The following is a 16,893-nucleotide window of genomic DNA, read 5'->3' on the forward strand; positions in this document are numbered from 1 at the left end:
AAAATTTAGACAAATTTGTCTTTGGAGAAATCCTTAACAAATTGTTATCTTCTATTATTTATTAATTAATTTCTCATATGTAACTCTTATTTGAATTTAATGAGAATTAATTATTTTTAAAAAAAATTGTATATAGAAGGTGTCTCTTTTATTTGTCATTTAGATTTGAGTTGGTGTTATATTTAGTTGAGTTCCACATCTGTAGGATAAAAAAAAATCTATCTTAAATTTTTATATTTCAAATAATATTTTCAATTGTTAATGGATCGTGTTTATTGCTCGTACTATCTTATTGTATAAATATTGTTAGTATAGGTCATCTTAGCAACAAATGAGGCAAAATAAGAATATAAAATTATTTTACTTTTTTCAATAATGGGTCTTTAATGCGGAGCCCCTTTTACACATATCTTGTAATAATTTTGTATAAATTTATTACTATTTTGAATATATATGATCCATTATCATCTGATGAGACATTTCGGAGTTGTTTATAAATTCTCGACAAAGGATAATTTTAATTGTCGGCTAGAATATTTATATTTGACATTGTTTCATTAGTTTGTATTGGCTTACTTTACTTTAATATTTTTCGTTTAAAAATTCAAATGAATTCATTTTTGAAGTAACCATCAATAAATTCATAAATGTTGAATATTTTCTATTTAATTTTATTTTATTTAAATTTTATATACAATTTGATATTTAAATCATCAATTGTTTATTAAATTATTTTAATTTTAATGATGTTATTTTATTATTATTATTTATTAATTAATTTTGTAGATTTAATTGAACTTAATTAGAATTATTTTTCATTATTTGTGTTGGCTTGCTCTATTTTGTTTAAAAACTCAAATAAATTCGTTTTTGGAGTTACCTTAAACAAATCCTTAATCGTTGGATATTTTCTATTTAAAATTTTATTTTTGTAAATTGTTTATATAATTTGATATTTAAATTATCAATTATTTATTTTGATTCCAACGATGTTATTTTGTATTATTATTTACTAATTAATTTTGTACATGTAACTCTTAATTGGAATTTTTTTTTATCAAAAAAAAATAATTTTAAGTGTATAAGACGAACTTTGAAATTCTTAAAGTTTTGTGATTTATGTTTCAATTAAATATTTTGAACCTCACTTAAAATTGTATTTGCCCAAGTTTTGAAAACAAAACACCAAAATTTATGATGACAATAAAATATAACTAGTCATCTACAATCTGATCAAACTAACTAGAAACAAATACTAATAATAGAATGATAGGTTCTAAAAAGACTTATAGAAGAAACATCAATTTCAATAACCATGTACAAGAAAAAAAAAATTCAGATCTAACAACATCATTTCTTTGTTACTAAAAGATAGTCGAACATAAAATCGAAATATGATTATCACCATAATTAGAAGCTATAAACAACCACAAAAAGAAAACTCAATAATTTGTATTAATTTGAGTAGAATGTTTTCCATTTGAAAGAGTTGTCAATGAATAACATAATATATTTGATAACAAAGTCCCATTTCATTACAATTTAAAATCAATCTTGTTGTTCCAATTGGTATAGGACTACCCTAAAAACATGTTCACATCATTTCAAATAATAATGAAGATGGTGAACTTCATCTTCAAAATCTTGAACTCTTCCCCATTCAATCTAGAACTTAGTGATTGATATTGGCACTAATCAAATCCATGTTCAGAATGCCCCCCATTAAGGTCACAACAAGGACCAATATGGGAACTTTTTCTTGCATAAGATAAAGACTGCATTTGTTGGTGATAGAAATATCTTTAATCTTCATCCTAATTCAAATTTAAGTCAAATAAAGAAAATAAAAAATAAAAGTTGAAAACAATATCAATAGTTAAGTTGATATAATGTTTGCTGCGAATAAAAAATATCCGAATTTCATCGCATCATTAAAATAAAACAACATTTTTTTAACTTAACTTAGATTAAAGTAAAACAAACGGTTGTTGCAGCTTGCAAGCACCAACAACGTTATTATCCATCTTCTTTCTCCATGAATTTTGCATGTGTGTTGTAGTTATGACAAGAATCTGAACTTGGACTTATTTGAATTTAAAGATACACATTGGTGTGTAAATGATAATCATACAAAGTAGACATGCTTATTTGGAGAAGCAAGATATGTATGAGTTTGACAACTAATGCTGAATTTAAGGAAATCAGTTGTATTTTTGCCAATAAGTCAAATGGGTTCCAAATAATACAATGATAATCCTAACAAAATGGAATAAGAGGGAAAACAAGATTTATTAGAAAACAATAAAAAAGAATTACCTTAAAATCAAACAAAAATTAAAAAGTATTTACCCTCGTAGGATAGGATTCAGGATTTCGAATTAGAATGGACTTGAAATATTATTGTAAAAATTATGAATGAAAATAGTAAATTTTGGTAATTATTTACTTATTTTTAAAATTTAAAAAATAAATAAATAAATATATTAAAAAAAACTTAATAATTTTGGGATTATATAATATTTTTTCAAGTCCACTTCCGCCGCCTTAATGTAAACCCTCTCACATTGAAAATTAACAATAAGAGAGTTTAAAAAATCAAATTAAATGATAAATTTGTCTATGAGAAGAATTGTTTAGTCTCTGATAACTAATTGAAAAAATATCTTCATTCATTATTGTCCACAATCTATTAATAATCACAATCTATTAATAATAAAGTCTTCCAATAAATTATTAAAAATTAGAGACCGTACTCAAGTGTCCATCAATAACAGTGAGTTTATTTCACATTTAAAACAACTTAAATTGACTTCTAATACATAATAAATAATAATAATAATATTAATATTAATATGGAACTGAATTTTCAAAATTGAAGACACAGTCATTGGAAAATGTTTTAAAAATTGGGATATTTATATAAAAATAACTTTTAAGGAATAAATATGTTGGATATTAATATATTTAAAATTAATTATAAATAAAATTATTTAGAACAAAGCCCATGCCTAACCTGCTCGAAATTAAATTAAAAAAGCCCAACCGTTTGGGTGTTTATGCAACGATTTGGGCTGCTGGATCTGAAGCTGAGAAAGCGGGTTATTTTATGGTGCTCCGATATCCAAACCCTAATCCAAACACTTACCTTCTTCTTCTATCTATCATTGACACTACTCTGTTCTGTTCTCCAGAGTCCGAAACCCGATCTCACTTTTTCTGCATCTTTCAAGAAAGGTTTCTATTCATGGCGGACGAAGCAAAAGCCAAAGGCAATGCTGCCTTCTCCGCCGGAAACTATACCGAAGCAATCAGTCACTTCACGGAAGCGATTACCCTTGCTCCTGATAATCATGTCCTTTATTCGAATCGATCGGCATCATACGCTTCCCTAGGTCAATTCGCCGAGGCATTAACCGATGCTAAGAAGACCGTCGAGCTGAAGCCGTATTGGTCTAAAGGCTATTCTCGCCTTGGCGCCTCTTATATGGGTCTCCACCGCAACGATGAGGCTGTTATGTCGTATAAAAAAGGTCTAGACATCGATCCCACCAACGAAGCTCTTAAATCTGGCCTATCCGATGCTGAATCAGCCACCGTTAGGTCTCGTGGTCCACCTCCGTCATCTTCTCCTTTTGGGGATTCTTTCGCTGGGCCAGAGATGTGGGCGAAGCTTACTGCTGATCCCAACACTAGGGTCTTTATGCAACAACCTGATTTCGTTAAGATGATGCAGGATATTCAGAAAAACCCTAGTAATTTGAATCTGCATTTGATGGATCAGAGGGTTATGAAAGCTCTGGGTGTACTATTAAATGTGAAGATCTCAACCCAAAATGGTGCAGAAGATATGGACTTGCCAGATTCCGAGTCGCTTGAAGTAAATAGGCCAGAGCTACCGAAGAAGAATAAAGAACCAGAACCAGAGCCAGAGCCAGAGCCGGAGTCAGAAGAATTGTTGGAGGCGAGAGAAGCCAAGGAGAGGAAAGCACAGGCGCAGAAAGAGAAGGAGTCTGGCAATGCTTTCTACAAGAAGAAGGATTTTGATACGGCAATTCAGCATTATACCAAGGCGCTCGAATTGGACGATGAAGATATTTCTTATCTTACAAACAGAGCAGCTGTATACTTGGAGATGGGCAAGTATGAAGAATGCATAAAGGACTGCGATAGAGCGGTAGAGAGAGGTAGAGAGCTCAGATCAGACTACAAGATGGTTGCAAGGGCTTTAACCCGAAAAGGATCTGCCATGATGAAAACTGCAAAGTGTTCAAAGGATTACGAACCAGTGATAGAGACTTTCCAGAAAGCCCTGACCGAACACCGAAATCCCGAGACTTTAAAGAAGCTGAATGATGCAGAGAAAGCAAAGAAAGAGCTTGAACAAGAAGAGTATCTTGACCCAAACCTTGCCGATGAAGAGCGTGAGAAAGGTAATGATGCCATTACTTTTTGCATATTACCCCACCATGAATCAATGTGCTCATTTTGATTACCTATTTCAGGTAACGAATATTTCAAAGAGCAGAAATACCCAGATGCTGTGAAGCATTATACAGAGGCTATAAAAAGGAATCCCAAGGACCATCGGGTATTTATTTCATCTTTTGCTGATTTTGGAACCATACTTGTGAAATGGAACTTTTTTTTATCTTATTTATTATGTTATTACAGGCATTTAGCAACAGGGCAGCAAGCTACACAAAACTTGGGGCAATGCCTGAAGGGTTGAAGGACGCAGAGAAATGTATTGAACTTGATCCGACCTTTGCTAAGGGATACAGCAGAAAAGGTGCTGTCCAGTTCTTCATGAAAGAGTACGAGAAAGCTTTGGAGACTTATCAAGAAGGATTAAAATATGAGCCAAATAACCAGGAGTTATTAGATGGCATAAGGAGGTAACAATTTCACTCAATTCATGCATTTAAATTGCTGCTGGAATTTGATTGTTGGTTGATCAAGTTATATATTGTATTCTTCCAAATTGCTTTTGTAGATGTGTTGGTCAGGTTAACAAGGCAAACCGTGGAGACTTCACTCCCGAGGAAATGAAGGAGCGACAGGTATGTTTTATTTATTTATTTTTTTTTGGGAAAACGGTTTAGCACCATTTCATTGAGAAGCCCAAAAATTGGGAGGGTCAAGAATCAAAACTAAATAAACTCTAGCTTGGATTATAAGATGACAAACAAACGACCCTAGAGTTTCTAAACGGTAGCAATCAAACAAATATTACAATTAACGTTCCCAATCTTTGTTATTTCCATATTCGCCTTGTAGGCCATGTTGTTTTTTTCGACTCGCTCATATTTCACGAAAAGTGATTGAATTGTAGCCCGATGGAACTGGGTTATTTGAGATTATTTTCAAATAACTGTATCCCATCATTCAAATCATAATTTGGCTGAATTCAGGAGCACAATCTAAAACTTTTATACAACTTTTCATACATGTTACCCTTAAAAATAACATTTTCCAAAAAGGCTACATCAAAATTAGGTTATATAGAAACAACAACCACTTGGTTATTTGAATAACCCTAGTTTCAAACACGGTCGTGCTTATGTTGAAATGATTGATGATCTGCAGGCCAAGGGTATGCAAGATCCAGAGATTCAGAATATTCTCCAAGACCCTGTAATGAGACAGGTAAAATTTGAAATTTTCTGTTTGATGGAGATAATAATAAACCGATTCCTCCTAAAAATCTGGACATTGATTATATAAGTAAATGTGGTGGTGGGGATTATTGGCAGGTATTGGTGGACTTCCAGGAAAACCCTAAGGCTGCTCAGGAGCATATGAAGAACCCTTCTGTGATGAACAAGGTCCAGAAGTTGATCAGTGCAGGCATTGTCCAAGTGAAATAGACTTCCTTTCTTATTTTTTTTTGCTTCATAAGGTTTTGTTTGTTCTATTTTGCCTCCTTTTTGTTGAATTAATCTGAAATTCCAGCATTCATTAATTAGTATTATTTTGTTGTTGGATAAATAGATGAAGGGATTATTGATGATGTTTGGTTATAGTGTGGATCCTAGTTTGATTTATTGGATCATCACATTTATATTATACCCATGTCTTCTAGCAATAACTAAGATCTTAGAAATATCAATTTGGGGAATTCAAAGATAGAAAAAAGGTAGAAGTTTCTTGTATCTATTTTAAATGAATTTTCATATTTTCATATGAAGTCTTGTAATAATATCTGTCTATCATTTATTGAAAATGTCTATATCATTCTAGACCTATTTCTGCATACTTTTCAAACTGACTAAGTCTGATTGAAATTTACACGTTACACTTTTAAACATTCTATCGTTAATAGACTTATAAAATCCTTTTAAAAATTCAGTCATTTTCAATACCATTAATATTGGCTGATCGATCCAACCTATTAGATATTTAAATGAAAATATCCATTTCAATCCAAACATCCTATGATCAATCATCATTTAATTGATTGATGGAATATTATCAATCATTTCTTAGAGCTGGTTTGATCTTGGTTTATTTAATATTTAAAAAACAATTTATTTGAGAATTAATTGAATTATTATAATAAGTTATTTGGTTATCTCCAAAAAGTTTACATCACCCCGAGAAACGAACTCAGTCAACATTTACAAACATCTGAATTATATTATACAATACTATAAAATAAATAAAATAAAAATATTGAAAACTCCACCGAATGGAAACTTGAACTATAATAATTTTTGAAAAACATGAGCTAGTTTGATTCGGTTGTTATTGCTAAGCTGTCGCGAACATTTTGCTGGGTGTTATAAATAAAATATCATAGTGTATTTTGATAAGTTAAAACGTTACGAACGTATCTTGCACTATTTTTAATAAGAGTTATCATTTAAAAAAAATAAAAAAAATTTGAGTGTTTAAATTGAATACTACAATTATTATATGAGACAAATAAGATAATCAAACTGACCCTAATATATTATTTGAATTTGAAACGGAATTGAAGGAGTGGAGGAATAGACTTTAAAAAGTGGCTTACTTGTTGCATGTGTCGTGTTTTTGGAGTTGTTTGGTATGAAAACGTTGTCGTTTCACATTTCTGTTTGGAAAATATTAGGCCAAAAGGCAAAAACATGCTCACAAGACTTGCACAAAAATAACAAGTCAATATTTGATGTTGATGACTTTTCAAAATAATAAATAAATAAATAAATAATGAGAGCGGTCGGTATATATATATATATTGAAATATATATTATTTTAAATATGAAACCAATTAATTAAGATCATTAATAAATTATAGATATTTGGTCGTTGTTGAATGACAAGCTTAAATTTATTGTTGCAAATGTCACATATTAAATTACTTTATATTCTATCTTATTAAGGATTCTTATTTTGGGGGTTATTTATTATTGTAATGAATAATTAGGATCACATTACATAGACTACATAACAAAAATTAAAATAGTTCAAGCACAATTTCAATATTTTTTTTGTATATAAAATGAAAATAAATTAATATATATAATTCTAAATTTTGTATAAAAAGAAAGTTATTTCCTTACAAAATGCTGGCTGATATAATTTTAGTTAACGTTTAACCTATTTAATTTTATTTAATTGGTAATAAATGAATAAATTAGGCGTTGATAGCTGGGTTATTGATTCATTCGTATTAAATGAAACTATCTTTGCATGTGACTTTTAACAAGACAAAACGAGGGAGGAGAGTGAGAAAAACTCACACAAATATCGCGTGAGCTTCCACCAAAACACTCTAGTACGAATTCATCCTTATAAAATAAAACCCATTAGAAATCAAGATTGAAGCTTTATAGAGAGAGAAAATGGAGTTTCCGACGACGACCGCCGCCATGGGTTCCCTGGTCCTGTTGGTGATCTTGTTGAGTGGGAGTTGGGCGCAAGAAATACCATCCTGCGCGGAAAAGCTGGTACCTTGCGCGAGTTTCATGAACGTTACATCTCCGCCGCCGTCTTGCTGCGATCCGCTTAAAGATGCCATCACCAACCAGCTGACTTGTCTCTGCGGCCTCTATAATTCGCCCGGTTTCTTCAAATCACTCAATATCAACGAAACCGATGCCCTATCTCTTCCCACCCGTTGCAAACTCTCCAACGATCTCACTGCTTGCTCCAAAGGTATTATCTTTTTAATTTAATTGCTTTTTCAAATCTCATTCTATTTCATTCCTATTTTCTCAGCTTCTTCACCGACTGGTTCTGCATCAAAACCACCGCCGCCGCCTGGTATATAAGTTATTAATGAGTTTTGATTTGGGTTTTTCTAATTACTTAAACTAATCAACTTAATTGTTTGAAATTAACACAGGAACTCCTAGAAATGATGGAAATGTTCTTGGAGCTGCAGTACTCTCATATTGGACTGTATTATTATTATCCAGCGCTATGATCTTCTTGTTCTCTATATGATGTTTCATTAAATAAAACTCGCTTGATTATATATATATTGTAAAACGTTTCCATTTACCAGTTTATATGTAATCTGGTTTTGTTTTGGAATTTGTTTAAACCGGCTGGCTCTGGCCTTTGTTTGTTCACATGAGTGCTACATAATTAATTAATTAATTAATTAACGATTTCATCATCAGTTATGTCTTGTTATTATTAAACATAATTTGTATATGATGATGATGATGATGATGTTCAAAGCTGAAAGGTTTCCATTTTGAGTTACATATATATGATTATTAATTAATGGTTTCCAAATTTATTAAGAAATTAATGAATCAATTCAAATCTTATTTTTCAATATTGAATCTGTTCAACAAGGAAGGCCAAGACTAGAGAAACAGGGGAGGGGAAAAGTCTTCCTCAAGAATCAAAGATAGTCAGTCAACTCTTTGATCGGTGCACGACAGACAGGTCAATGAAATGTGTCAAATATTCTTTACTAATAAATAACTTCTATAATATTATAACAATTAAATGAAAATTTAGATATAAATATATATTTTTTTTAATTGTGAGAGACTAAATGACACCCAAAATCACAATATTCATCAATTTGTTGATAGTATAGTACAATTTACTTGTGAAATCATTTATTGTAGGGAGACTTAGAAAACGAATTCATATTATAGTTTCATAAAGATAATGGAAGAAAATATGAGCAATGAAGTATAGTAAAATGATTATTAACAGAGTATAGTTGAGTATATATATATATATATATATATTAATTATAAACATTAAAAATAATTTAAATCGAATTTCTTAAAAAGTTTACTAACATAATTAAAGGTAAGAATAAGAGTATTATTCAAATTAATTTTTCTTTTTTTTTTTATGACAAATCCAATATTGGTAAATGATACGTGGCATTGAATAAAATACAAAATACCTCAAATATTATAGGTAGGTGAAAAGGGCCTTGTTAAATAATAATTATTCTTAAAAAGAAACAGCCCAATATTATATATATGGTTTTCTTTCTGGGCCTTAATAAATAAATAAAACCTTCTTGGCAGGGCCGAAAAATATTGCTAAAATCCCGCCGTTAGTTATGGACCTATGGTACATAGATTTTAGACAAGTTTTCCATAATAAATGCAAAAGGATGTTTTTAGTTTGATAGCAAATTTATTATGCAATTAATTAAAGGAACTTTTTGTTTGGACAGATTAATATCTTCGGTCATTAATGACGAATTATGCATTACCAGAGGATTAATTAGACGGAGTAATTGAGATAAAGTAAAAATAATCATGATACATATTACTTTCCAATCATATTCATTGACCTAGCTAATTACTTGTTTATTATTAGCCCATAATTATTACACCCCTTACTTGGTGGGTTGCTTTATTTATTTAATTAATGGCATATATATATAAAGTTTGAGAAAGGAGATAAGAAATGAAAATTATTTTATGATCCTTCAACAAATTTCTTCTCAATCATTTCTCATATATATATATATATATATTTTTTTTTTCAACAAATGTGATATTACATCATTTCTCTTTCTTCAAATTTCTCTATGTATATATATTAAAAACAAATAATAGAGACTTGAAAATTCTCTCTACTAAATGATTTGTAAATATTATTATTATTTTATTCTTAAACATACAATAATATTTTAATAAATTATTGTAAATAAATCCCATATAACCATTTTAAACAAAGTTTTAAAAAATATGAAAATTCTAAAAATAAATAAAAATAAAATGAGTCCTTAATGAGGAATTATATCGAATGAAAATATTTTTTTTTTTCTTTTTTTTCTTTAAATTCAATATTTTCTTTTGAAATTAATATTAATCAAGCTGTTACATGTTACATGTCATAGGTAATAAGTCACAAGAGAGAATAAATATTTTAGATTCAATTTTTAATAGAAATGTTTAGATTGAAATGGAACATATATTAGGGTTGTGTTAGTTTAGTTTATAAAATAAATATTGAAAAAGTCATGTTAGTTATATTATAGATTAATATAATTAGTTTGGTCATTTAATAGGTAAGAAAAATCTTATTATAAATATATATTTATATAGGTAGTCCAAAATTGCTTCAAGACTACCATAAGGACTGATAATGAGATCAACAATTATTGGAATTTTATATACTCACCCATAAACTCCAACAAAAAGAAAAACTAATATTATACCAAGCTGAATATGAAGAAAAACTCCAATCAAAATCTGAAGAAGCCAATGATGAGTTGAAAGAATCTAAATTAAATCGACATGATGAACAAACTTGACCAAATACTGCATAAACCTACCGAAATTTCAAACTCGCGTGATTAGAAACCGACATATTTGTTCATGGTAATTGTTTCCCATTAAAAATGAAGAAAATTGAACAACATGAATATTGGATTGCCCTAACTGGTATAAAGAGATGTTATGTTTAACAAAAACAAAAACAAAAAAACAAAAAAAAATGATATCTTTTGTTGTATAATCTTGATATTAAGAAATAAGATTATCACAAAAGAAAATTATATATTTTGTTATAGAAATACAATTAGAATATATGTTAAAAATATTTTGGAAAGTCTCTTTAAGAGTTTTGGACAATATATTGATATTGATTTAATTGTGACTTATTTAAAGGTGCAGTCTGACACTTTAGAAAGTCAAGTCTTTATCTTTAAAGCATCGCTTCCTTATGAGTTGTGTGTGAGAATTCATTATGAGAGAATAATTGTAATACTCCTATAACAATCTTGATAATAAAGTTTGGAGTTTTTGTGCTTCAAAATTGGTCTATTTTGGTCGAACCACTATAAATTTTATGTTTTTCGTTCTTTAATTGCTTTATTTCGTTTCCGGAATTGTTCGTTGATGTTATTATTCTTGAATTAAGGGACTCCTGCTATCCAAACACTTTAAAATAAGAATGAAGTAACTTTCTAGTAACCAAAATTAACCAAATATTCTCAGTAAACCATCATGCATAGTAAAAATAATATGTTACAAATTAATACAAATCTTGGTTTAAAATCTAGCTACAATATACTTAAAATGCTGGTAACTGGGCCTGGTGTATGTAAATGCTTTTAATTATGGGCTGTATATAAATTATAAAATATATTAAGTGTTGTGCAAAAGTCAAAATAAATAATTTATATTAATCTTTGCAGATCTAGTTGCAATATTCTACTTTTCTATCCCATCTTGCATTTATTAGACTTGTTTTATCTTTATTTTTTTTGGGTTTTATTAAAAAAGTAAAAAATAAATTAAAATATTTGGATTTTTATTTAGTTTAATAATTAAAATTTTATTTTGTATTTAAATTTAATAAAATAAATAAAAATATTTTAATTAATGAAATTATTAATTTGATGATTAAAATAATAATGATATATATCTATATTATTTATAAAAGTAAAATAAAAAACTATATGAAACTAGGGTCAATTTGGGCAATCCGGATGGTTATGAGGATAGGACTTTGTGATACTTATCTAATATAAAAATTCTTATTTAAAAAAATAAAATTTAAATGACTAGTTCAATAAGACACGGATTCTCTATAGATTCACATTCTCACAAAATGCCATGTTCTATTGTATTCATTCATTCATATCTCTTTCTCAGCTTATTTGATTTTGTTTGTTTTTTTTACTTTTATTTATAGAAAAAATTAGTTATTTTGATTTTTAATTAATTTAGTTACTAAAATGTACTTTTTATTTTTAAAATAAATTTTAATAAAAATATTTTAATTAATAAAATAAATAATTTAATAATTAAAATAATAATGTGAAGAATATACACAGAAAAAGAGGAAAACATTGATCACTTGTTTGGGGAGTGCGCATTTGTATCCAAGTTGTGGATCAATTTTGCTCTGAACATGAATATCACTAAATTTCTAGGTACATGGAACGAAATCATAGAGCTTGTATAGAAAAAAGCTAAGGGAGATAGCTTTTACGCGAATGTTTTCAAATGTTTCTTTGGAGCCCTAGTCTACAATACCCGGAGAGAAAAAATACAAAAATTTATAGCACGAATAAGAGAACAGAAGGAAAAGTTTAGGATGATAATATTTCTGATGACAACGCTCTCATACATACATGGAGGGGAATTTCGATTAATGAAGATAGTTGGAAACTCAGTCAAAGATGGAATATCTCCTATAAAATCATTACAAGAAAAGGAAGGTTCAAATAGTTCTTGTTTAATGACTTGTTTGTAAAGCAAATGTTTGTTGTTCTGTTTGTTCTATAATTCAATTGTTTGAAACTCATCTGTTTTATTTCAACAAAACTAAGGTCTGTCTAGTTTTGTTTCTTGAAACTCATTTCTCTCTTTTGGGGTTTTTAATGAAATGACAATAAACCGCAAAACAATAAGTGTAGAATAAAATAATGTGAAGAATATAAATATAATAATAAAAGGTAAAACAATGTTTAATTTATTCATATTGAAAAGCATTAAGAGTATTATTCATAATATTTTTTTAATGGGCGATGAACCGCTTGAGAGAGTTATAATTAATTAGAAGAGATTATATGATGGTTAGATTCGGTACGTCGTGAAGAGAAATGTGTTTCACTTCTGAGGTGAATATCGGAAGGGGTTAAAATTCTTAACTTGCTTAATGATATTCAATTCTAGGGTGGTGTGATTCATTAACTTGGAAAACTGAAAAGAATGGAAAGTTTATTATAAGATTGGAATGAGATTTCATCTGTACAAGGGGAGTAGACTGTTTGTTGACATCATATGTTTTGTTCCCTTAAAGTTATTCATGGCACCAATTCATTTTATGACTGCGTACCGCCGGTAACTAGTGAGTCGTGACCGACTTCAGAATTTCATGAATATCCTCAATTCTAATTGTGTTTTATGTGTGAGGAATGCGGAAATCATCAATCATATGTTTTGAGAATGCTATGGGATAATTTCTCAAAAACAAATCAATATTTATAACTTATTTTGTTCATGATATGGTATTAGATTCTTGGCAATTGTGAAAGTAGAGGGTAATCGATTTTACTCCAACGATTTAAAGTATTTTTTTATAAATTTTTGTATAATATTTGGATAGAGCGAAATGTAAGGATATTTACACGAATTTGTAAATATATGGAGCAGGTTTAGAAGAATGTCGTGATTGTTGGAAATACATTATTCATATTTTGAGGTTTATTCAAGAATGTCGTGATTGTTGAAAATACATTCATTCATATTTTGAGGTTTATTCCAGCAGCATGTAAAAAAAATTAGGTGCTTACTCATAATTGGAGTATCTTCCATTTTGGTGAAGTTACTAGTATTATACGATAAAAGATGCAGTAATTTTTTATGTTGAGATATATGCTAATTTTTAATGAGGAATGATAAACTCAACGAAAAATTCAACGAGAGTAAATTCACGAATCCGACGTGATCTTCCACGTTGACCCCACGTCCCGAAACGTTCATTTTGAGATAAAATTTTTTTTTGTCTGAAATGACCTTTTTGAGACATTTTTATTTTTCTCTCTCCTACCCACGTGCGTTTCGGGACCCGAAATATACGTTTCGGAACATTTTTTATTTTCTCTCTTCTACCCACATGGCATACCACGTAGATTCGTGAATTTGCTTTATCTGAAATTTTTGTTGAATTTTTCATTTGTGTTGAACTTTTCACTTTATATTTCTTTTATTGTCTTTTATTTAGAAAAAAAATCAAAATTAGGACTTCTTTAACTTGATTTTGTAATTACGTTTCTTCTCGCAATTTTGGGCTTTCTTACCAAAAAAAACTAAGGTGACGTTTCTATTAGAAGGCTCGGCTAACATTATGCAATTAATTTTTGTTTCAAAATTCTTTTAGGTTATTTTACTCTAAACTTTCATGTGCATCAACTATGGTGATATAACTTAGACTAAAATCATTTTGCATATTTTGTGTATAGGGACAATTTGATGACGACCTTCCAGTTACTATCTCTTCTAAGTTAGAAACAGAGATGTTAGAGCAAATTTAAAGACTAAACAAACACTATATGGAACAAATATGAACAATCAATTCTGTTTTTGACATCTTCCAAAAATGTCATTTTAGTTCAGCACAAAACCCTTAAAACAAAATTCTATAAATGCACAAATCAATTTTGAGTTTGGTAGGACAAAAAAAAAAAAAAGGCTAAACAGCCAAATTCAACATCATTTTGAATTTGATGATTTGATTTGAAGAATTATCACATCATTTATACATTTAATAAATAAATCATCTAAATTTTTAATCAAAATATCAAATTATTCATAATATCGAACCAAATCAAACATCATTACACTCTCCTCTCATTTATTACATCACTTAATTCATTAATCAAATTACTAAAATACTTTTTATTTTAAATTATTATTTTATATTTTATTTATATATATCTATATCCTTCAAATTTTTTACAAAAAATAATCATTATTTTTACTCAAAATCATGACACTCATTATTTTTTTCTCCCTGTAAGTTATTAAAAAAATCTCAATCCGAACACTCTTATACTTTTTATTTTATACAATTTAATTAATAATAATTAACTCAAATAATTCATTTTTAGTGGGAAAGATTTTGAATTAAGATCATGGGTGGGTTGGGAGTTGGGACAGATTGAATCATAAATCTATCCTCTATTGAATTTTAATTAAGATAATTTCATATCATATCACTCAGAATTCAATGAGTGAAATTGATTTGGAAACACTTACAAATTTTATTTATGTATCTTGATTAGTATATACAATAAAATTAATTAATAAATGATTTTTTCACTCTAATTAAATTTAGTTTTTCAAAATAATCTCTCCTGATAAAATGCATTTTTTTTGTATCATGTATCTAAATAGAGTATAATTATATTTATGTCTTATGATTATTAAAAGAGTGGTCTGATTTTGATCTTAATGAATTTCAAAACATATTAATTATTTAAATGAAATAAAATACTTTTTTTACAAGCTAAAAAAATAAAATAAAATTAGAAGACCTCAGTTAATGTAAATTTTTTTATTTAAAAATCACATTTGACATTCACATATCACATCTTATTTTTTAATTTAAATTTTAAATATAAAAAAATCATTATAATAATTCATCCATTAATAACTAAATAAATATTTTCTTTAATAATATATATATATATATATATATATATATATATATATATATATATATATATATATATATATATATATATATTTTAAGCAGATAAAATCCCTAAAATTATGGCATCTAAAATGTGGCAGATCCTTTTCAAATAACAACACACAAAAGACAAAACAAAGCCAGCGCCGAGGGAGAGATAAGTTCGAGAAACCCATTTCTTTAATATCAAAAATATTAATATTTTAAGATGGTTAATAACTTAATTACATTATTACTAAGATATTCATATAACTTGTGTCAGATTGAAAATATTTGAATAACTTAGAAGAATAAAAGAATAATAATAGTTAATGATTTTAGTGATGATTATTTTTTATAAAATACTTAAAAATATTGATATATATAAATAAAATAAAAAATAATAATTTAAAATAAATAATATTTTATTATTATAATTAATGAAATAGAGGAACAATTAATTGATTAGTGATTTTTAAAACTTTGGCAGAAAAAGACCTTGCAACAAATATCTATAATAAAATAAAATAATTTATTAAGAAAATGGAAAACCAAATAATTAAAAGGTCGACGGCAATGATAATCCTACTAGTGGCTGACGTTACTAAGTAATTATTGTCCATCAAATGCCACTTAAGAATATATTTTTTAAATAATATATAAGAAATGATAATGATAGAATTTAGAAAAGAGAAAAGAAGGAAAAACAATTTAATTGACTGAAAAATAAAAATAATATATTTTTTTCTTTTCTTTTTCACACTTTTTTTTCTTTTTTTTATTATTTCTCCAATTTCCTTCCTCAATTTTTCTGTCTACCAATTCTTAAAACAATATTTGTTCAGATCAAATATGATTATCAAAATAAAAATAATATGTATATATATATATATATATTTAATTATCATATCACTAAATTTATCAATTAAAATATTAATATATTATTTTTTTTAATTTTTATAATTAAAAAAAACTTTATTTGAACTTAAAAAAATCAACATCAAACTAGTTCTTAAGTCTTAAACAGTATGAATAGAATAGAATGGAATCAAACAAGCCCCATGCTCGCCGGCTTTGTTGGCATGGTCTCTATGGGAAGTGGATCTTATCCTCCGGCTAAACATGTAGTATGGCCTTGTTTCTTTGGTTTGAAGTTGTTAATAATCCATTTATAGATGAAACTTTTTTAAAAACTATTATTTTTTTTTTTATAAAAAATAATAAATAGATATTTTATTTATTTATTTATTATTCAAATTATCTCCATTCCAGTTTCAACTTTCAAACCTACCCAAT

At 27.9% G+C, this 16,893-nt stretch overlaps 2 protein-coding genes across 2 annotated transcripts; both read left to right on the top strand.

Annotated features, from left to right (window-relative positions):
• Positions 1-3,164: 3,164 nt before the first annotated feature.
• LOC124929294 (hsp70-Hsp90 organizing protein 3-like) lies at positions 3,165-6,066 on the top strand. The gene is made up of 6 exons (XM_047469617.1): positions 3,165-4,430; positions 4,503-4,588; positions 4,672-4,895; positions 4,994-5,060; positions 5,587-5,646; positions 5,754-6,066. The coding sequence occupies exons 1-6, from the start codon at positions 3,245-3,247 to the stop codon at positions 5,865-5,867; spliced, it is 1,737 nt and encodes a 578-aa protein (XP_047325573.1). The 5' UTR covers positions 3,165-3,244; the 3' UTR covers positions 5,868-6,066.
• A 1,724-nt stretch (positions 6,067-7,790) lies between these two features.
• On the top strand, positions 7,791-8,602 carry LOC124932328 (non-specific lipid transfer protein GPI-anchored 7-like). The gene is made up of 3 exons (XM_047472949.1): positions 7,791-8,136; positions 8,200-8,244; positions 8,327-8,602. Exons 1-3 carry the CDS (start codon positions 7,824-7,826, stop codon positions 8,425-8,427), a joined length of 459 nt encoding a protein of 152 aa, XP_047328905.1. The 5' UTR covers positions 7,791-7,823; the 3' UTR covers positions 8,428-8,602.
• Positions 8,603-16,893: the final 8,291 nt, after the last annotated feature.

Source organism: Impatiens glandulifera, chromosome 3 (assembly GCF_907164915.1).
Source record: "Impatiens glandulifera chromosome 3, dImpGla2.1, whole genome shotgun sequence".
In the NCBI taxonomy this organism is placed as follows: Eukaryota; Viridiplantae; Streptophyta; class Magnoliopsida; order Ericales; family Balsaminaceae; genus Impatiens; species Impatiens glandulifera.